The sequence below is a fragment of the Chiloscyllium punctatum genome, chromosome 48 (genome assembly GCF_047496795.1).
Source record: "Chiloscyllium punctatum isolate Juve2018m chromosome 48, sChiPun1.3, whole genome shotgun sequence".
NCBI classification, from domain to species: domain Eukaryota; kingdom Metazoa; phylum Chordata; class Chondrichthyes; order Orectolobiformes; family Hemiscylliidae; genus Chiloscyllium; species Chiloscyllium punctatum.
In genome coordinates this window covers 47,513,635-47,537,636 of record NC_092786.1, presented here as the reverse complement: position 1 = coordinate 47,537,636, position 24,002 = coordinate 47,513,635, and the positions used below count along the sequence as shown (strand labels likewise).

The window sequence follows — 24,002 nt, the reverse complement described above, 5'->3', positions numbered from 1 at the left end:
GTTAGATAATGCTTACTTTTACAGACAAGAGAATCTGGCACTGCTGCTCTGCAAACGCGGAACTCTCTCCAGTACTATGTGGTTAAGGCTAACTGCAAAGATACATTTAAGATGAAATTTTGTAAAAATATGATGGAGTACACGTAGAAGTTTTTCTTGAAAAGTTGAGTTGGAAGTAGACTGGGTAAAGACTACCGCAGAGGAGATCTTAGACTGATGGCTTATTTTTGTGCTGGAAACTCTGTTCTACTGCAGTTCTCCAGGGCTCATCCTATTCTTCAACTACAAGTCTAGACAGCAAGTGCCAATTTATTCAACTGTGAGAACTCTCATCCATATACAAATCCAGTCTTTCACTATCTCTCCCTGTAGTGTCCGCACACACAATTTCCATGAGGGGTGAGCCAGTAGAAGGATCAAACACAGAAGCCCTGACAAGAGTCTGTTGAGAATGTGGTGCTGGAACAGCACAGCAGATCAGGCAGCATCCGAGGAGCAGGAGAATAGATGTTTTGCGCAAAAGCCCTTCATCAGGAATCATTCCTGATGAAGGGCTTATGCCTGAAACATGGATTCTCCTGCTCCTCAGATGCTGCCTGACCCGCTGTGCTTTTCCAGTACCACATTCTCGACTCTGATCTCCAGCATCTGCAGTCTTCACTTTCTCCTGGAAGATTCTGTACCTCATTGTACGTAAACCAATTTCAAATCCTCTACCGGCACTCCCTCTGAGACTAGTAACTTATCACTAACTGATTATGAACTCTGGGATGTCTGTGTTATACATGACTCTGCACGATACCTTAAAGTTTTAGTAGCACAGAACTCTGGTATAGTGTTAGCTGCATATAATTAATTCTGTTTGCATCAGAAACCTTGTTCCCATGAAAGCTGGATACCGGCTGCTTATAAACAAGATTTCAGACCTACATAAACAAAGCTTCAGTAAAATGAACAGCAGCAAAATGTGCATTGAAGAATGTTTAATCTCACAGTCTACTCTCTACTCACTATCAATGGAGGGATACTGCAGTCTTAGGACTGGAGTTATATCCATTCAGTGAAGATGTACCTCTAATGCACATAATACTAGGATATTCCATGAGCAATGTGGGGTTGCATTAATGCAGGAATGGACGATTAATAATCAGACGATTATTCACCACGAGTTGGTTTACTTCACTGATAGTATGGTGCTGTAATGCATTTAATAGCAAATTGTATATAATCAGTGGAGACTTCTATGACCACAACCTCCACATCACAGCTTTGTCCATTGATATAGATTTTCTGAGGGCCATCTTTACTGTAAGAAGATTCAGAACTCAAGGGGTAATTAGCCTCCTGCGAATCTCTGACTGCTGGAGTGACTCAGGAGGGTTATGCTGAAAGTAAACACATGAAGAATCCAGTTAGTTCAGCCTTGTTTTATCTGCTCACAAAAAGGGGTCAAGAATATACAAGCTTGACTTTACACTCTGCACAAAGTACAGCAGGCACTGGGGAGGCAGAGGTCAGCGTGTTGATGCAGAGGTTAGTATCAGATTGGTACTTTCTGTGAAAGGCAAGTGAGCAAAGGGAGTGATTGCAAAGTAAGATCTAAATGTGAGTAATTTATATTCTTATTTAAAGGAAATGCACAAGTGATTCGAAACCAGCAATTACCCTTTGGAATGTTTAAATTCTCCTCCCAGCAGGTGAGGACTCTTTAATAAAGAATCTCTGGCTGCAGATGGCTGGCTTAAGTTCCATCGTGTGTGTGTGTGTGTGTGTGTCTGTGTCTGTATGTGTGTGTGCGTGTGTGTGTGTGTGTGTGTCTGTATGTGTGTGTGTGTCTGTGTGTGTGTGTGTCTGTATGTGTGTGTGTGTCTGTGTGTGTGTGTGTCTGTGTGTGTATGTGTGTGTGTGTGTGTATGTGTGTCTGGGTCTGTGTGTGTGTGTCTGTGTGTGTGTGTGTTGGTGTCTGTGTGTGTGTGTGTTTGTCTGTGTGTGTATGTGTGTCTGGGTCTGTGTGTGTGTCTGTATGTGTGTGTGTGTGTGTGTGTCGGTGTGTGTTTGTGTCGGTGTCTGTGTGTGTGTGTGTGTGTGTCTGGGTCTGTGTGTGTGTCTGTATGTGTGTGTGTGTGTGTGTGTGTCTGTGTGTGTGTGTGTGTGTGTGTGTGTGTGTGTGTGTGTGTACACACTTCTGGTTCTTTATCTCTTTCTGTCTGTGCATATATGTGTCGTTATGGGTAAGCCTTTGTAAATCATGCAACCCCTGCACCGAATCTCTACAGTGTGGAAACAGGCCCTTTGCTCCAACAAGTCCACACCGAACCTCCTAAAAGTAACCCACCCAGACCCATTCCCCTACCCTATTACTCGACATTTACCCCTGACTAATGCATTTAACCTACACATCCCTGAACACTATGGACAGTTTAGCATGGCTAATTCACCTAACCTGCACATCTTTGGATTGTGGGTCGAAACCGGAGCACCTGGAGGAAACCCATACCGACACGGGGAGAATGGGCAACCTCCACATGGGCAGTCGCCAAGGTTGGAATTGAACCCAGGTCCCTGGCGCTGTGAGGCAGCAGTGCTCACTGTGCCATTGTAAGGATGTTTATCTGTCAGTCCGTGTCTTTGTGTTGGTGTGGGTATGTTTCTGATACTTTATTTGAGCTTATTGCAGTTCTCTGCCTGAATCACTTTCCTCCTATTCTAATTAACTTCAAAAATCTCCTAGAAAGCCTGAGCTTTCAGTTCTATTCTTCCTCCTTGTACTTGTGTGCAGACTGCCATTCCTATTTGTACAGCTCACGAATATTGAATTGATGCAACTTATTGTGTGTGTATCTAGCTGAGTGTATCCATCTCTGTCTGCCTTTCAATCAATGTGACCTTGTGTGTGTGCAGCTGTTTACTTTTGTGCTGCATGTGGGAATGCGTGTGTGTGTGTCTGAGTGCATATATGTGGATATTTCCGTTTGGGTGTGTATGTGTGGGCATGTGTATATACGTGTGTGTGGATGCGTGTGTGTGTGTTTATATGTGTAGGTGTGACCGAATGTGTGGCCATGTGTTTGTATAGATATGTGTGTGAGTGTGACCATGCTTGTTTAGCTCGGTGTGTGAGAGCATGGCCATCCATGTTTGTATATACGTGTGTGTGTGTGTGTGTCTATTAATACTCACCCAGCCCATGCTGCCTCCATCAGGATATGCAGACCACTTTGAGGCAGTGAGCAAATAAATATCTGCTAACTAACACAAAATCTTCACCAGGGCATTTCCATTCAGATGCAGGCTTTCTTGTCTAACCGATTGCTCAATTAATACAGGATGATTGTTCTATTAGGGTTAGTTTTCGGCAGTGCATCTGTCCTCAGGACCTCACCTGAGGCATCCTGAACTCACTTTCCTTGGCAGCTCTCCAAGTGTCAGAGAGAAGAGTGTTTCATCCTGTGTATGTGCTGGACTGCAGCCAAGATCCCCAAGGCCAGTTACATCCCTCCACGGAGAGAGGAGACTTTCACTGCATCTGTCTCAGTTGGACAGAAGCCGAGGTGTTGTCGTTGAAAGGATAGAGGGACTGTACCAGTCATTTACATCACACAGAGAGAGGAGGCAGCTCGCATCCATCTGTCTGAGGAACTGAGCCAGATTGATGAATGGGCAGTCTTGAAAGCCAGTGTCCCGCCTCAATCTGTGTCTGACCTCCGCCTTCATTCCTGTCACCTTGTGTTTGCACAGTCAATCACATTTCACACCTGTCTGGGGCTGCAACATCAACTGAAATCACTAAAAACATTTTCAATTAGAAAATTTAGTTAACAGAACCTGGATTCTGCACTGCATCTGTACTGGCACGCTGTCTGGTGCAGGAAATATCAGGCATCAGCACTGACTTTATATCTGAATCTGTTTGGGACGTAAGGGAAACATTAGCAGCGATTGTAGGGATTGCTGTGAATTCTGAGCTGTATTGTTCAAGGGGAGCTGTGCATTGTGTGTGCTCCATTTTGGGAAGTATCAGGCAACACACTGTAACAGAGAGAGTTCTTGGTTTGGGGCAGAAATGATCCAGAAATCACTTTTGTCTTTCCTTTGTGGCTCAGAACTTTTTGTGAAGGCTGTCTCTTGTTTGTAAAATCGATCATAGACTGTGGTAAGACACAATGGAAGTGACTGCGAGGATGTTCAGCTTCAGCCTCCACCAATCTATCTCCGAGTCAACACCATAGCTGTATTGGATTGAGTAGCTAAATTATAGCATACCATAACCTTCTCAAGGACAATGAAATCCGGGCAATAAATGTTGACCTTGTCAGCAGTGCCCATATCCCGTGAACAAAAGAGAATGATAATTAAGCCGAATGCCCAGTGCAGGATTTGGACATTTAAATATTAATGTGCCTGGGAGAATCAACAAACAGCTGTATATTGGCTGCTCCAACGTGATGAGGGCAGATATTAACTACGAAACAGGTGAACTCTGAGACCAGGGATCACTGTTGTCAAGAGGTTAAGTGAGAGAACATGTGCTCATATATCCAAGCCCTGATGCCTCCGCAATTATGTTGTAATGGTGCTGTTGTATCAATAGCTCTCTACTCCCAGCCAGTGTGTCACTGTTAACTGGGATATGTAGTCTACGTGCAATAATGTGGAGGTTGGTTGTGATAAACTCTCACATTTTAACGGGCTTGTTATTTTACTTACTGTGTTAAACATAAGTACATCCTGGTACATCCTGTACATATGTCAAATGCACAAACCCATGGTTGTCAGTTAATCAGTTAGAGTTGATGATGATGATGCTGTGTGTTGAGATGATGAATGGGTCCGATTGCACACTGAGGGTCAAACATGAAAGACCTAGAATTGACATTTGGCACCAAGTAAGCAGACTATGGCGGATTGGTGATCCAGTACCTTTTCCAAGTTTCTCTGTGTTTGGGATGTATTGAGTTCTATTCCAGATAAACATGTGGGTTAGTAGCACATGCAGGCCACTGAGCCAATCATGATTACTCCATAATCCCACCTACCTCCAATAATGTTGCACCACGTTCTCACCAAGAACCCATCAACTGTGCCTTAAGAATGGTCAGAGAATCCGTGCCCACCTGCCTTTTGGGGAAGAGTGTTCCAAAAACACTCAACCCTCTGAGAGCAAAGGTTTCTCCTCACCTGTCTTCAATGGGCAAACTCTTCTTTTCAAAGACAGAGCCCTTGTTTTTGATTCTCCCTCAAGAGAAAACATCTTTTTAATATCCATTCTTTGAAGACACCTCAGAATCCTTCCTGTTTCAATCAATTGGCCCATTACTCTTCTAAATCCCAGAAGAGAATTCTGGATTAGAGTGGTGCCGGAAAAGCACAGCAGTTCAGGCAGTTTCCTGCTCCTCGGATGCTGCCTGAACTGCTGTGCTTTTCTGGCATCACTCTAATCCAGAATCTGGTTTCCAGCATCTGCAGTCATTATTTTTACCTCACTAAATCCCAGAAGATACAAGCGTAGCCTGTCTTATCTTTCCTCATTAAACAACACACCTGTTCCAGGTATTTTTTCTGGGAAACATTTTCTGATCTGCTTCCAATTCATTTACATTCTTCCTTAAATAAGGAGACCAACACTGAAGGTGATATTCTAGATGGGGTCTAACCAATGCCCTGTATAACTGAAGCATAACCTTCCGACTTTTGTATTCAATCCCCTTGCATTGATCGATAACACTCAAATAACTTTCCAAAATACTTACTGTACCTGCATTCTGTACCAAGCTCCAGTGATTCATGCACCATGGTGTTCAGACCACTCTTCCCACACACCCTCCATCTCAGACAGCTGCAATTTCTTATTATTCCTACCACCAAAGTTGACAGTTTCACACTTTCCCATGTCCTACTTGCCAGATCTTTGCCCACTTAACCCATCTGTATCCACCTTATTTACTCATCACAACATTTTTTCCTACCAAATTGTGTCATCAGCAAATTTAGCAACCATACTCTATCCTTTCATCCAAGTCACTTAGATAAATAGTAAAAGGTTGTGCCCTTAGCTCTGATCCCTGTAGCACATGACCTGTTATGTCACCTGCCAATCTGAAAAATAGACAAATTTATGCCGAGTCTGTGGCCTTTGGTAGCTAACAAATTCTGTATCTATGCCAATATGGTATCCATCAACTACATCACGAGCTTTTAATTTATTTTAAATGAGATGCGCTCTATGCCATATATTGGTGTACAGGCTAGAGTCATAGAGTCATAGAGATGTGCAGCATGGAAACAGATCCTTCAGTCCAACTTGTCCATGCCAACCAGATATCCTACCTAATCTAGTCCCATTTGCCAGCACTTGGCCCATATCCCTCTAAACCCTTCCTATTCATATACCCATCCAGATACCTTTTAAATGTTGCAATTGTACCAGCCTCCATCACTTCCTCTGGCAACTCATTCCATACACGTACCACCCTCTACAGGAAAAGGTTGCCCCTTAGGTCCCTTTTATATCTCTACCCTCTCACCCTAAACCAATTCCCTCTAGTTCTGGACTCCCCCAACCCAGAGAAAAGACCCTGTCTATTTATCCTATCAATGTCCCTCATGATTTTATAAACCTCTATAAGGTCACCCCTCAGCCTCCGACACTCCAGGGAACGTCCCCGCTCTATTTAATTGTTTCCTAAAATTTGACACATAGTCCAAATATGTGATCCCTGAATTCTGACTTACCAATTTCTCCTTAATCAATCTTAGTGGTCCACTCACTTCATGCCTCAAAACTAATTCAAATTGACTGAATTTGGTCAATTAATGTGGTGCATCACTAATCGCAAAAAAGTACAAATGTAATTCCATTATCATCTGGATAGTCTTGATTATAAGGCCCTCAACGTGGTCTTTAATGTCTGATGCCACTTTCTAGCATTCCATGCGACTCAGGATGGTATGGAGTAGTCCAGGCTAGTAAAAATGTTTTTGTTATTTTAGTTTGGGTTTATTTTACCCCTAAATGACTCCCTACTGGTAGTTCATGCGCCACTCGCAACACCTTCTTTCTATAACCCACTGGCAATACAACTTGATGAACTTCTGCCAATTTCTCAATTGCCTGAATATGTGATGTTCTCCATTTCCTTAGTAAGACATCATTTCAAAGGTAGTAGCATTCAAGGGTACATTCAGATTCTTTTTTCCATGTATGCCCTTTGATACGATTGCTTTAAACTTTCATCTTTCTGCTGTAACTCAGTTCATTTATCTGAGCTAAAGATGTCTGCTTGATCATCTATCTGCTCCTGTTTTGTGCTAACCATCTGATCGAACAGGGTTTCTGCTAATTCCACTTCAACTTTCTTATCTGTTCTCTTTGATCTCTCATGTTTCAACTGGTTATCTTGTGACCTTGTTACCACACAGTGAGGAAAAATCCCAGGATATGTGTCCTGCAACAGTTCAGTTGCCTGGGTTTCTACTGGCTTTTCCACTAGCACTCCTAATGGTGAATCAGCTATATGGTTAGCAAGGACACATTGTATTCCTGGAGCTGAGAGTTTGTCCAGTACTCCTACCAAGACCTCTCCACTCTTCACGGATCACTCTAACCTCATTCTACATTATTGAGTGCTTCTTGTCTCACCATGAATTCCCATGACTAATACTAGCAATAATCCTTCAGAGGTACTTATTTCCTCAACTTTCACCATCAAAGATCCTGTATCTCTTAATATTGTAACCTCTTTATCTGCTGCTCCTGGAATAAAATTTACCTTTGCAGGTATATGGTTTAAGAATATCTGGCACTTCCTCCTTAACCAACCTCTGGCCAGCTTGTACATTTTCGTGCAGCTTTCTAGCCTCCACAATGCTTTCTGTTACCACTCCAACAAAACCCACTGGTTTATCCTTTTTTCCTACATCTGGCTTCCCATTACTTTTCTTAACCCACCAACACTGTGATTTATTGCAGTGAAAACACCAGAGCTTTTTAACTTCTCTTTCCCCCTCAAGGGTTTCCTTTTTACCCTGTGGTGTTATTCTTATGATCTTCACCGAGATCTACCTTTTGCTTTCCACGTGAGGATTTCTCTTTTCCCCAATTTCTATCCCTCACGGATTGAAATTAATTTTGGAAACCAAACTTTGACTTATGGACCAACTCATAATCATCAGCCACTTCAGCTGCTAACCTGGCTGTTTTAACTCTTTGCTCTTCCACATGCATTTGCAACGCTTCAGGAAGTGAATTTTTGAACGCCTCTAAAATAATCATCTCTCTAAGAGCTTCATAGATTTTCTCTATTTTATATGCCCTTATCCACCTATCAAAATTATTTTGTTTGATCCTTTCAAACACAATGTAGGTTTGACCAGGGTCCCTCTTTAGATTCCTGAAACATTGCCTTCTTGCACAAGCTCATATTCACTTAAAATGGCTTTCTCCACCTCCTCATATATCCAGATACCTCCTCTGATAACGATGCGAATACCTCACTAACTCAACCTACAAGTTTTGGTTAGATCAACAAAACCCACATGGTCACTGGCACTGCATTTGTTTAGCCACCTTTTCAAATGAGATGAAAAAGGCTTCCACATCCATCTCATCAAATTGAGGCAATGCTTGAATTATTTGAACAGTTTCTCACCAGGCTTTTGGCTCCCATGGGTTTGCTCATCCTCACTTTGTTGCTTACCGAGCTTACCTTCAGCCTTCATCTGCGTCCCTTTAAGCTGATTTTTCTGTCCAAATGCCAGTTTCTGAAGTTCAAACTCCCTCTCTTTCTTCCTTTCCTCTCTCTCTTTTTCTCACTTCTCTCTCTTCTTTCTTTCTCTCTCTTTTTCTTTTAGTTTTGCTAAAACAATACTTTTTTTTCTCTTTCCTCTGCTTTTAATCATAATTCAAACCATTTCATTTCTGTTGCCCTTTCCTTCTCCTTTGCCTCTTTCTGCTTCATTTTCAATTGAATTTTAGCCATCTTTAAAGATTCGGATGGTGTTTCCATCAAATGTAAATGCTGAGTTATTGCTGGAATTATCTCTCCTTTCCTCATGGAAGGAGGCAGCTCCAAACCCCAGCTTGTCTGCTAATTCCAGCAGGTTGGCTTTAATCACCTGCTGTAAAACCCCCAAGGTCACTTCTTCCACCCCCAGAAAACTCTTGGTGACTGAAAGAGCCATTGCTATCCCAAGCACAGTTTAAACCAACTGAATTCAACACATGAAACAAAAGACACTACCACTCACTGCCTTCGAGTCAAGCACCCCTAGGCCCAATCCCGCAAAGAGCCCACAATCTGATATGGGCCAGACATTTCAAGAAAGTAGCCCAAACCCGAACTTTGCTAGTTGTATTCAGCAAGTTTAGATGGATATTCCAGGACTGATGCAGCTGGCCCAACCAATTAGTTTTAAACAAAACAGAATTCATTTGCAAGATTACTGAATGAAACAGAAACAGATGAGTACCGAGTAACTTAACCTCTCAGAAAACCCAACAGATTGTTCCCAACTTAGTGATGCTTTTCCAAATACTTGCAATAATCTCCGTAAACACCCCTTGGCAAAAAAGGCAAAATCAAACCTAGACTCCAACAGGAGAGAGGTCAGAGAGAGAGAGATAGGGTCAGCATGGACCTGCTTCTTTGGGTCCAGCAGGTTCACAACTGGCTGCTTGCTAAAACCAAACCAAAAAACCCAAACCAGAGAAAAGCTGAGCTAGGAGAACTGGCCAGTCCCCTTTCATTGTAGGAGTATTTTTTTAAAAACTTAAAAGCTTCTCCAAATCGATCAACCCCAGACATTTTAGAAACTGTGTCTTTGTGACCACCTGAAAAAAACAAGGACAACATAACCTTGTTAAAGAAGCAGCATCATCATAATATTTTCTATGACCTCTGGCACGTGCTCTTCTGTAATATGAACTGTTGTCAAAGCATCAATATTTATTTCCCTGAGTTTTCTAGCCTCTGTGGTATATGCTTCACTCTAACGGTTTCAGTGCATATTTAACAACTCTTTTCTTCTAGCTAAATCTCTTTTACTTAATCTTATATTGATGGCCCCTCAACCTAGGACACTAAAAATAGCCAGTTTTCATCCACTGTGTTCCATCCCTTCAGAATTTTAATGCCTTTATGAATGGCATTGGAACCCAACAAATGCAGGTCCAGTTTTCTCAAGTCTGTCTGCATTTGCCTTTCGTCATACCGATTAGTGCTTTGTGAATCTGTATGTTAAATTCTCGCTGTTACTTGAGCATTTGTCCTCTAAAGTGTGTTCAAATCTGGTTGTACTGAAGGTTTATATAGATTCACCATTGCGCCTGAACTTTTATATTCTGTCATTTGCTACAAACCAGTATTCCATTAGCTTTTATTTATGTCCTTTCTCTACTTAAGTGCATTAAGCATTTTAAATATCTTGTGAATCTGAACCACAAATCCTTCTGCTTTTCCATATCATACAGGCTTCAATGGTTTCACATGTATTTATGACTTTTCTCTTAACCAAAGTGTACTATTTCACACATTTGGACATTGAATTCCATCTGCCACTTGAGGCACCTTATTAATATCCTCCAGCAGCTTTTGTTGATCCCCTAAATGATTTAGTGTGCCTCCTACTTCAGTATCAGCTGCATGCTTCAGACATCGAACAGAAGTAAGGAACCCATTGAGACATTGTTGCCCTCACTCCAGCCACTCTCAGATTGCCCTACATTCTACTGTATATATCCTTCTTTCTGGCCACTTCTTAACTCAATATGAGCTCTTCCCACATTCTGGACCCATTCATTTTTTCAGAGACTTTGTGTGGCACCTTTTCAAAAGTTTTCTGAGCGTCCATGTGAATGTCTACAGAATGTCCCCACCTTCCCTTCCCCCCGCTCCCCCCCCACCACTCCCCAATCTGCTATAATTGTCAGTCTTCAGACAACCTGAATAGGCTTCTAATTAATTCTTTTCATTGAGATGATTTAGTGAGTTCAACGTTAATTGAGGATTCCATACTTTGCACTTTTTCAAATATTAAACTATTGACCTCTAATTATTTGAACTTGCTTCACCTTAATTAAAAGTGGTCATTCACCAGTTCTCCAGGACGATTCCATTTTCAACAAGGACCTGAAAAATAATGTGATATATTTCTTCGCACATTTTTCTCAATATATCTTGGCTGTATTGTTTCAGAAAAGCGCAGCAGGTCGGGCAGTATCCAAAGAGCAGGAGAAGGAGGGCTCATGCCCGAAACGTCGATTCTCCTGCTCCTTGGATGCTGCCTGACCTGCTGCGCTTTTCCAGCAACACATTTTCAGCTCTGATCTCCAGCACCTGCAGTCCTCACTTTCTCCTGTATTGTTTCAGAGTCAGGCACATTGTCCTCCATTACCTTAACGACTACTTTCCTTCAGACTTATTAAAAATGTACTGACAGCATGCCTACACAAACTGGACTGCAGCAGCTCAAGTTGGGAAATTAGGAATGAACAAAACATCCTGACCTTGTCAATGACACTCACATCTCATCAACAAATAGGGGGAGAAAAACCCCATTCTGCTTTAAACCACTTTAAGATCTCTTCCCTAATATCTTTACTTTTTGTAAAAATTGAAGCAAAGTACAAGTGAAACATTTCATTTATCTTCTGTTAACTTACTATCCTCTCCTCTCCAGGGTTCCAGCATGCATCTAACAACTCTTCTTACTGATCTCATATTGTTCTATTTATGATGCTGTCCTCGTCCTCCCCCTTGCTTCTCTTATCTTTCAACTCCTTACCTCATTTTCTTGTATTCTCGCTTATATTTATTATTTTTATCTTATCTATGCACCACATATGCCCTTTTCATCAATTTTAGTTGGATTCTAGCATTATTATTTATCCACGTCATGAAGAATAAAGGCATTTTAAGGTACTCATTTCACAACTTTGTAATCTCATTTTTGATAATATCTCAATGTTGATCTATAGTCCTTGTGCCAATTTCTATTCCTACTTCACTTTAGCTGACTCACTACTGACTTCCTAAAGTCTTCTCACTTCCAGTTTGGTTATCTTGCTATGATTAACTTTAACCCTTTTTACTTTAACCTTCTGATCTTCGTTATTGTGCCCACTGTTTTTTTTAAATATATTTTTATTGAAAAAATAAATTTGTTAATGTTACAGCAAATACAAAACAATATATCACCAATTGGGAGATGCCCCCTCAGAAGAGTTCAATTGACTCTGCAGGGTGTGGGAGAGAGAGTTGGTGTTGAAGTTTCCTCAGAGACATGGGGAGATATTTGGGAAAACGCAAGAAAGACATCAATTTGTAATAGGACCCATGCCTTACAGTTGAAGATTCTCCACGGAGTCCACTTGGCCCCGGACCATTTGTCAAAATTTAAATCAGGGGTATCTTCAACATGTCCCAAGTGTAATGTCTGTATGGGCACTCTTACCCATTGTGGCCACTGTTATTTTGTCTCTGTGATCTAATTCATTCCTGGATGTAGGTTTGCTTGCTGAGCTGGAAGGTTCATTTCCAATGTAGTGTTTGTTGCAGTCCTTGCACAGTATTTTGTAAATGACATTAGTTGTGCTAACACTACATTGGACAAACAGGCAGAAAACTAGCCACCAGGATACATGAACACCAACGAACCACAAAAAAACATGATCCTCTGTCACTAATATCCTTACATACAGATAAGGAATGACACCTCTTCGACTGGGAGAACACATTCATCCTCGGACAAGCCAAACAAAGACACACATGAGAATTCCTAGAAGCATGGCATTCCAACCGGAACTCTATCAACAAACACATCAAGTTAGACCCCATCTACCACCCCCTGAGAAAAGGAACAGGAAGTGACTTCACCACAGGAAATAACATCACCAACCCAAAGAAACCCAAATATATAAGTAGAAAGCAGGAATTTGCAGCATTGCTTCGCCTGAGGCCCACTGAAGATGTTACCTAATAGGGTAACGAAACATCTGGAAATGAACCTTCCAGCTCAGCAAGCAAACCTACATCCAGGAATGAATTAGGAATGAACAAAACATCCTGAGCTAAAATCTTATCAAAACTAATTCATCCCTCTTTACTAAGTCTGGAGTAACATTTCTCCCATTGTCAGTGTGAGAACAATCTGTTGTCTTGCTCATCACAAGAGTCATTCTAAGAGTGAACCTGGGGTTTTTTTTCGTGGAAGGATAAATCAGGATGCAATTTTTAAAAATATCTGTTTTTCTAATCAACCTGTTCAGACATGTTACTTACTCAAAGCAGGAGTCCCTCTGTCTACCATCACTGGTTATCTGTGATTCATAGTTCAATACAAACTCCAAACTGCTCTCTCCCCTCCCCAGTAAAAACCAACCCTTTTGTTTTTGAAAATTCCATCACTAATAACAAATTACAAGAACTGCCTACCAGGAGCTGCATAACAATGATAAAAATAAAACAAAATGATGGGGAAAATAAGGGTGGGATGAGATCAAAACAGTATTGATTTGCATGATAATACACTTCTGCCCCTTTGATGGCCAGCTTTAAAAAAGAAAAGCCCTTTTTCCATATCCAGAAATGCTCTCACTGTGTTTTTTTTCCCTATCACCTGTGGTATTTTTTCAGCTGTTAACCACCACCAATAAATTACCCATATTTTCCAATGGATTAATTGATATCCGAGGCCTGTTAAGTGCAATGCAACCTATTAAAGGTGGGGGAGAGGTAGGGAGGGGGTGAGGTGGCTTCGAACAAAGTGGAGTTGCAAGGGGAGATAAAGCACTCAAACTCCCCCAAAACAAACCTTTTTAGTTTTTCTCTTTTTTTATATTCAGAAGCTCTTACACACAACTCAATGTTTCTTTTAATCCCCCATCACGAAATTACCATGACTTTTCTTTGATTTTGGCTATTAACCACCATCAGTAAATCACCTGTGTAGCCAATTAGATAATTACATGCAAGGCCTGTTAAGGGCAAAGCCATCCATTATAAGTGAGGGAGAGGGAGAGGGAGAGAAATTAACTTATATTGGAGTTGGGAGGGGGAAATAAAGCCCTCTATCCTATAAAAACAGCCTTTAACTAAATGCTCCAATGCGCATCAGCTAATTTTTTTTAAAAAATCATCATTGATATGTATCCTGGTTCATTCTTAACTCTCTTTTGGCACAGTGGTAATGTTCCATTCACTGGTCATGATTCAAGTCGCACCAGTTCCAGACTTGTGTAATAACATCTCTAAATAGGTTGATTAGAAAAATAGGTTAAATTAAAGCAAACACTTCAATCGAGAGCCCTCTTGTGAGGCAGTAGTAGTGTCTCTACTCCTGGACCAGGAAGCCTCGGTTCAAGTCCCACCTGCTGCAGGGGTGTGTAATAACATCCCTGAACAGGTTTATTAGAAAAATAGATCTTGTAAAAAATTGCATCCTGGTTCATCCTTCCATAAAACAAATTCAGCTTCATTTTTAGAAGTGGTAGTGTCCTCACCTCTGAGCCAGGAGGCCTAGATTCAAGTTCCACCTGGTCAAAAGTGCTTTTATAACACATCTGAACAGGTCGATGCAAAATATCTGTCCTGGTTCATTTTAGGAGGGCTCATGTGGTGCAGGGGTCGTGCCCCTATCCCTGGACCAGGAGGAAGGGTCCAAGCCCTGTCTACTCCAGAGGAGTGCAATAACATCACTGAGCTGGTTGATTAGGAAACATTCAAGATTCATTCTTAAAGGGATCATTATTTACAACATTGTCAGAAGCTTCACGGAAGCTTCAGGGCTTCCTTTTGACTTCTTTTATGAACTCACATTCATTCTCAAACAATGAACGAATCATTTAAAATCTCCGTTAACAGAGGTTCTGGTATTCTACTAAAGAGGCAATCCATTTTTAATTCTGATGGTATAGCATTCTCTCTTTCAACAAGATTGACAGCTTCTACCTTTCTTCATTATTCTGACCGACCAGAAGATATTATAACCTGCCTAGTTTGTCTAGTTCTATGTGTTTATGGTAGAGGGACTATTCTGTTGATGGAGGAAGTGAGGGACAGACAATAGAGAGGTCTTCAGTTGTACTGTAGATGGGTGGGGCAGTTGTTTGCATTGTTCAGTGGGTTTGCTCTAGAGGGCAGTATCTAGCAATGCAGCAGAGAAGAGGCACTGGCTTGAGATTTGCCAGTGTTCTGCTGTGAGAGAAAACACAGAGAATTTTAATTCTGTTTGAATGTAAATCCTTGTCAGTGATGATTGAGGCACAGGCATGGATGAATGTCTGCTGGTTTCTGTAGAAACTCAGAGCTGCAGTGCAGATGGTAATGGGAACATCAGTCACATGGACAGGAATTGTGACCTGACAATAGAAACAACAGCATGTCTTGAATGAACCAAGAACGTGTTGCTTCTGAGGAGAGCTGTGCTCAAAGTGCCTCCCTCCACTTGAGCTTCAATTGTTTTCGATCAGTCCCAACGGGATGTCTGTGAAGTGATGATTCCCCAATCACTTCATCATAAAGTGCAAATTCCCTTAAAACTATCAAGAAAATGACTTCTCGTGTAGATTTGGCAAGGACAATACAACAAAATCTTGGTGCCCTTGTGGTGCAGTGATAGTGTCCCTATAGGACACCCAGATTCAACTCCCACCTGCTCCAGAGGTGTGTAATAACATCTCTGAAAATTTGATTAGGAAAATATCGACAACAAAATCTTGCCTGGAATGGAAAATACTGGAAATATTTGACGGAACTTGGCAGCATTGTAAGAAAAATAGTCATTAGGGAACCTTCAACTTGATTCGATCTATTCTGATGAAGGGCCCAAATTGAAAAGTCATCCTCTTGGTCTCTTGGTCAGTTTTGATTGAGCTGCAACCTATTTGGTTTCATTCCCACTGTGGTCGCTGCAGAGTGGAGGTCTTGAGATACATTGGCAGACTGAGCTCTGAATGCAGCTGCTTTGGCACCTCATCACATGCTGTGGAGCCAAAGGGTAGAAGGGGTGGTGGTTGGTAGTTATGTAATAATTCCATAAAGGTGGTGACCTTTGCTGTAGAGCTTGCTGCGCGCCCATATAAGGGAGCTCCCTACTCCCAATAAATGTTACCTGCTCATGAGCCACTCCCCAAAAAATATAATTGTTAGGTACAGGGAGAAGGGCTTTCTCCCCTTCAAGCCAACTCTGCCCTTCAGTAGGGTCATGGTGAGCAGATTATGGCCTTAATTACACTTTACTGCTTCTGCCCCCGCATCCCCCCCAACCAATAATCTTCAGGTTTTTTTGTTGTTCCAAAATCTAAGTCAGCACTGGCTCAGCCGCCATGCTCTGAGATGAACAAAACTCTTCTGAGAGAAAAACAACATGTTCACCCAAACTCAGTCTTAAATAGACAGCCCCTACTTTTTAAACAGCATGCCTACTATCTCTGTGGCATGCAGATTATCCTTTGTAGCTCACTCATTGGCTGATGGGATAGATTCATCAATCCGCGCTTCACCAAATTGAGCCACTATTACTTTAATGTTGGATATTTAATCTCGACAATCAGAGCAAAGTCTTCTATTTGATTCTCAGTCACTACTTGACACACTTCAATCAGAGGCTGCATTTAAACGTGTCAAGCCTAGTTTATTCCATTGCTCCCAATACTCATTTGGCCTGTGATATAAAAATCAGAATTACCTGGAAGAAAGTGAACACAGAGGTTCAGCATCCTCTGTCACTGGGCAGATTAAGGACAACTTCATTTGGGGGGGTAGGGGAGGGCAGTGGCGGGGGGGACAGGACACTACTTCAGATGATGTGTACACTCTCCTAATGAGGTAATTGAGTTGGTTGAATGCAGCAATTCGCATTCACTAGTCTCAGGGTTAATAAGGGCATGTGTTTGATCTTCATGTAGCTCTGAATACAGTGCAGTTTCTCCTCTGGACCAGAAAGTCTGGGTTCAAGTCCTACCTCCTCCAAAGGTGTGTCCTAACAATCCCTGAACAGGTTGAATTAGACAATATCTGCAGTGCAGTTTCTGACATTAAAGCATCAAGCAAATACCTCTGAAAGTAATTAATAATGCATTTCCTTTCCTCTTGAATTTGCAGCAATCTCTCGGGTAATCATCTCACCAGCCTTTCGTGGCAGCCCTTTCGGACTCTGCGCCTTGCCCAGCTGTAAGTACAATGCCATCAGTATCTTACAATCTCAGTTAAATATTCTGTTTCTCTCCTCCTAAGGCTGATATGCAGTTTTCTAATGAGACATTACCAACTCCAGTGTTTCACATCTCATCACCTCACTCCTGCCGACTCTTCCAACGCAGAGTTTTATACCTGTGTGGTAGCTGAGAGGCACAGGAGTTCTGGCCTGTGTTGGCCATCACTACTCTTCCAGCATTTCCCTCTTACTTCCTCCAAATCCTGTATGTGTTGGAGTTTAATTGCAGGATAGAGGAAACCTCTGGTGATTTAGTTACGTAGCCATCCGTAAGTGTGAGCCCAGTCAGACCATATGTCTTCTACTGGGATGATATGAAGTACTGATTACCTTAATCTTGCTCTCAAGAGTCCCCAGTCATACACCTTCCTATGGGAGTCACTGGAGGCATAGGCACCTGGCCTGTTTTCAAGCCTAGGCTTATTCAAACCAAGCATGTCATCTCAACTGCTGCTCTCCCTAAAACAGGCAACTTCACACAGAGAATGGCCAAAATGGGACAGGGTATTGACTCTGACCCACATCAAGTAGGAAATGCATTGTGTCTCCAAATGGTTCCTCCATTGGGGCCTGTGAGAGGTCATTTGTAACCATCCTTTTTAAAGAGTTAAGCACTCCACTAACCAATGACAGTGATGCTACCGAGCCATATGATGGTGGACATTGAAGTTACCCCACTCTGAGTTCATTCTGTGCCTCTGTCACCCTCAGTGCTTCCTCCAAGCGTTGTTCAACATGGAGGAATATAGATTCACTTGCTGAAGGTAGGGTGGCCTGTGATAACCAGCACGTTGTTTTCTTGTCCATGATTGACATATTGAGGTGCAGAGCCAATGGTGAGAACTCCCAGAGCAACTCCCTTCTAACTGTGTACCATTGTGTTGCCACCTCTGCTGGGACTCTGCTGCTGGTGGGACAGGACATATCCAGGAGTGGTGGTGGTGCTGCCTGGTACATTTTCACTAAGATATGATTTTGTGAGTATGACCACCTCGGTCTGTTGCTCTCCCAACTTTGACAATAGCTCCCAGAAGTTAGTGAGCAGGAGGTTACAGGAACAGTGTGTACCATTGTCGCTTTTGGTGCCTTGGTTAATACAAGGTGGTCCATCTAGTTTCATCAGAATTTATAACAGTTATACACAACAGAATGGGCTTCATAGACCATTAGGACAGACCAGGTAAAGATGGCAGCTCTTCCTTTCCGAAAGGGCATCACATTGACTTTATGAAAAGGAAGTAACTGGCACACCCCTGATATTGTGGCTCCCAATTGTTTAGTCACCCTCTGCTTCCTGTGTCTCTACTGTCTCACCAGCAGCATCTTTACTGTATCACAGTGTCCATTTATTCAATGGGATACAACAGCAGTGCCAGGCTGTGAGCTGGAACCAGTCTGATTCCACGAACTCAGTGTCTCCATTTATCCGGTCCACATTTCCAGGATGGAGGTCATTATATCTGAATGATGGGCATTTTCATGTCAAGTGGCTGCTTGTGCTATCACCAAGATCTCCTGGGCCCCTGTCCAATGCAGGGGCTCTTGGTGGCTGCTGTTGATCCCATTTGTCTGTAGTCCATTGCCCACTAGGCCCAACTCATGGTGATTAATCAAATTGAATGCTGATACATTTTAGACCTCAGTAATCAGTTGGGTAATCAGGCGAAGGTGCAATTCCAGTATAGCAAGGTTGGTACCTGTGCATAGTATAGGCTCACCAGTCATGCATACAAGAGTTCATAAGAGTCTGCATTTCTATCTATCGTGGGCTTTTTCATTGGTGTTCAGGGGATGGACATGACGACTGACATTTGTTCCATCTCCCTAACTACCCTTGAACTGAGAAGCTTGCAGGGCATTTCCACGGGCAGTTGAAAGTAACCACATTGCTGTGGGTCTGGAGTCACATGTAGACCCAGACAGGGTAAGGACAGCAGATGCCATTCCATAAAGTGCATTCATGAACCAGATGGGTTTTAATGACAAGCACGGGGTGGGACAGCGGCCCAGTGGTCAGCACCGCTGCCTCACAGCGCCAAGGACCCAATTCCACCCTTCAGCGACTGACTGAGTGAAGTTTGCACATTCTCCCTGTGTTTCTGTGGGTTTCATCCAGGTGCTCTGATTTCCTCCCAAAGTCCAAAGGTGTGTTGGTTAGGTGGATTGGCCATGATAAATTGCCCCATGGTATCCAAGGATATGCAGGCTAAGTGGATTATCAATGGGAAATGCAGGGTTACTGGATGTTGATCTGGGTGGGATGCTTGTCAGAGGTTCAGTGTAGACTCGATAGGCCGAATGGCCTGCTTCCCCACTACAGGGACTCTATGAATCACAGTCTTAAGGCATTATGACTGAGACCTGTTTTCAATTGTAAACAAAAAGCAGACATATGAATTGATTGGATTCAAATTGCATTAGTTGCCATTGTGGGATTCATGATGGAATGAATCAGATTGACAGTCAGCTTGTGCTGGGTATGGAAATGATGGGAAATTCTGATCTAACCTTCTTGACTCTCCTTGAAGAATAATTTCTCTGACCGTCTCCAACTCTGCCACTCTTTTCCCAGGATTCTGGTTGGAAACCTATTCAATTGTAGCTGTGAAATCCGCTGGATCCAGCTGTGGCAGGAGGCTGGTGAGGCCCAATTGGAGCGGCAGCAGCTGTACTGTAAGACTGAAGGCTCCAACATTCTCCTTTCCCACATGAACATCCCGCAGTGCGGTAAGTAACATTCAGAGTCGGCGGGGAAGGTGGAAAATGCTTCAGGAAACTTTAACGCAGCGTTAGCTTTTGGGAAATCCCGTTCTAGCTCTCTACTGCATCTTGGGTACAAAGAAACAGGGCAGAGGTGTATGGAGATTGGCTCATCGCTCCTTTTACATTGGCCTGGGTAGAGGTGGGAATGGTGTATCACGATCTGCCCACTGTGTATGAAGCCCAAGTTAGGAGTGTGATAGAATACTCTTCACTTGTCTGAATGGGTTTAGCTCCACCAAGCTTGATACCATCCAGGTCAATGCAACCTTTCTTGACAGGCACCATTCCCTCCACCACCGATGCTCAGTAGCAGCAATGTGTATACTATCCACAAGATGCACTGGTGAAATTTACTAAAGATACTTTGACAGCATCCACCTTGGGGCAGCATGGTGGTCAATGGTTAGCACTGCTGCCTCACAGCGCCAGAGACCCAGGTTCGATTTCACCCTCTGGCGACTCTCTGTGTGGAGTTTGCACATTCTCTCCATGTCTGTGTGGGTTTCCTCTGGGTGCTCCAGTTTCATCCCACAGGCAACGTTGTGCAGGTCAGGTAGATTGGCTGTGCTAAATTTCCCCATAGTGTCCAGGGATGTGCAAGCTAGGTGGATCATCAATGGGAAATGCAGGGTTACAGGTATAGGGTAGCAGGGTGTGTCTGGGTAGGATGCTGTTTGAAGGTCAGTGTGGACTTGATTGACCAAATGACCTCTTTCCACATTGTAGGGAGTCTATGATCCCAGAACCACTTCCATTTCAAAGGAAAAGGGCGGCAGATACATGACAACACCACCACCTGCACATTCCCCTCCAAGCCACTCACCATCCTGACTTGGAAATATATTGCCATTCTTTGACTGTTGTACGTCAATTGTAGGTCTACCTATAGCACATGGACTGCAGTGGTTCAAGGAGATCATCACCATCGAGGGCAAGAGTCAGACAATAAAATGCTGGTCCAGCAAGCGGCACCAACACCTCATAAGTAAATCAAAAAAGAAAATCAGTGCCCATCACCAAGTAGTTTCATGACATTAAAACACCCCAAACTGCTTCATGGCCTTGCAGTCCTTTCAAAATGTGATCTGCTGCTACATGAGGAATACAGCAACCAATTGGCAAACAGTAAACTCCCATAAACCACAAAGTAGTAATGACTTGCTAAGCTTTTGTTTCAGTGATTGGGCCACGACCATGACAGCAGAAGTAATTTCACTCCTCTTTGTTGTTTAGTTCCATGGCTTTTTTACATTTGGTAGCTCGGAACTCAGCTTAACATGGAATGGAAAGAGAGTACATCGAGCAGTGCAGAAGTCCCTCTCTTTTGCACTGGCGTGTTTGTGCTTAAGTCTCTGGAGCAAGACTTGAATCTGCAAGTTCCTGGCTGAGTGCTAAGATTAAGCCACCATTGACATTGAAGCAATTCTCCCTTCTCGATCTTTCTCTCAGAAGAGCAGTTTGGTTCCCACTGTAAGGACTTATAAATAAGCCCTCCTCAATCACCCAACCATCTCCAACTCAGATCTTGAGGACATCCAAGATGATAAGTGGCCTCCTCCTCCAAAACAGTGGCTCAGTGGTTAGCACTGCTGCCTGGGTTCGATTCCAGTCTTGGGCGACTGTGTGGAGTTTGCACATTCTCCCCATGTCCACGTGGGCTTCCTCCTGGTGCTCCGGTTTCCTCCAACAATCCAAAGATGTTCAGGTTAGGTGAATTGGCCATGCTAAATTGCTCATAGTGTTCCGGGATGTGTAGGCTAGGTGCATTAGGTAGGAGTAAATATGGGGTCAGGGAATGGGTCTGGGTGGGTTGCTCTTCGGAGGGTTGGTGTGGACTTGCTGGGCTGAAAGGCCTGTTCCACATTGTAGGGATTCTAATTCTAATAATTCTAATTCTAACCAAGGAACCATTTCTTTCACTCTGGAGATCTTCTGCTGACTTGTTCTTAGCTGCTTTCTGCCCACTATTAAAGGAAAGGTCAATATTTGTTGCTAATCTGTAATTGCCCCCAGGCTGAGTAGCTTATATTTCAGAAGTCAATTAAGAGTTCAATATATTATTGTGGATCTGGAGTTGCAAGCAGGCCAGACCAGTTATTGATGACAGATTTCCCTCCTGAAAGGACGTTGGTGAACCAGACAAAGTTATTTACAGCTTTTGTTGTAATTCCAGATTTTGATTAATTGCCCATGAGCCTCTGGATTATTAGTCCAGTGATACTACTGACACATTGTATCGTCTTTAGGTACAGTGCATTTTGGGTGCCCTACATTTGACTGACACCCATGTAACAGCGTGATGAGGAAGAATATCAGAGCCTCTGCATTTTTAATTGCCTGAATAGAGCCAAGTCACTGAGAAAGCTGTAGAACATTCAAGAAGCTCCAAGATAAAGGAATAGTTATTGGGCCCATGCTGCTAAAATAACTGACCTAAATTGAAATCCACTCATTTTTCACTCGAGAAAGAATTAAATTATCCACAAATTCAAATTAAGCTCTTTTAAGAAAACAGCACAGGGGACTTTTTTCCCACAGTTTTCAATTTGAATAATTCAAATTAAGTTACTTCGAATTAACAAGTGTATGCAGACAGTATCTGCGCAAATGATTTACATAACTGATCAAAATTCTCCTGCAAGTCTGAAACTGCAGACATCGTCCCCACTGTTCTCTGTTTGTGTTTATGTTGTTTGCAGGTTAAACAGGTTGACATTACATGTACATTGACTGTTACTAAGGGTCCAAGTACTGAGTGTATGATATTACACTCAACACCTTCCCTTAGTCTTGCGGGAGAACTGAGGAGCAGGAATAGGCCATTCAGCCCGGGGCCCTTTCTGCCATTCTAGATCATGGTCAATCATCCACCTCAAAGTAATTTTCCTGCACTATCCCTTCATCCTTTGACCTGGTATCTAGAAATCTCTGTCTTGAACATACTCGATGATTAAGCTTCCACAACCCTGTGGGGTAGAGAAAGTCTGAATGAAGAAGTCTCTCCTAATCTGAATCCTAAATGGCTTGATCTGAGGTGGTATGCCCTGATCTCAGACCCTCAAGACGGGGAACCATTCATTCTGCACCCACCTTGTCAAGCACCTGTAAGAATTTTGAAAGTTTCAATGAGGTCACCTCTCCTTCCTCTAAGCTTTACAGAATACAATTCTCGGGCAGAAGATACAAAAATTTGAAAATATGGACTAACACATTCAGGAACAGCTTTTTCCTTACTGTTATTGGACTTATGAATGGACCTCTCATATTAGAGTTGATCTCTCACTGCACCTTCTCTGTAGTTCCAACACTATGTTCTGCATTCTGTTCCATTACCTTGTGTAATAGAAGATATCATTTGTCTGGTTAGCACACAAAATATTAATTTTCATTGTATCTCATACATGTGGCAATAATAAATCGAATCAAATCAAATATGAAAATGACGAGATGTTAGAGGACATTAGAAATAGCAGCAGGAGTAGACCATCTGACCCATCGGGCCTCCTCCACCATTCAATAACATCATGGCTGCCCTTTGCATTGACTCTGCTCCACTTCCCCGCCCACACATCACAACCCTGATTCCCTTTACTGTTCAAATATCTATCTATCTTTGCCTTAAAGACATTCAACGAGGTTGCCTCCATCGCTTCACTGGGCAGGGAATTCCACAGATTCACAACCCTTCGGGTGAAGAAGTTCCTCCTCAACTCAGTCCGAAATCTGCTCCCCCTTATTTTGAAGCTATACCTCCTAGTTCTCATTTTACCTATCAGTAGAAACAACCTCCAGGTTTCTATCTTATCTACTCCCTTCATAATTTTATATTAGTGATATTGATTGAGAGACAGGTATTGGCCAGGACGCCCAGATTTACTTGCCTGCTTTTTTTTTAAATCATGCTGTACAATCTTTTACCTTTTCCTGACAGTCAAGACAGTTTCTTGCTTTATTATTTCATTCATTGGAGTGCCACTCTAGACTTTTGCCCTCCATTACTTGGAAGGGGATAGACACCACAACCACAC

The 24,002-nt window shown here is 42.6% G+C and overlaps 1 protein-coding gene across 1 annotated transcript in view; it reads left to right on the top strand.

Moving 5' to 3' along the window:
• LOC140468981 (NT-3 growth factor receptor-like) overlaps positions 1-24,002 on the top strand; it is a 758,188-nt gene that overhangs the window by 360,126 nt on the left and 374,060 nt on the right. Inside the window, exons 4-5 of the mRNA XM_072565139.1 lie at positions 17,100-17,168; positions 19,784-19,938. Of these exons, the coding sequence (XP_072421240.1) occupies positions 17,100-17,168; positions 19,784-19,938 (224 nt within the window). The remainder of the gene's footprint in view (positions 1-17,099; positions 17,169-19,783; positions 19,939-24,002) is intronic.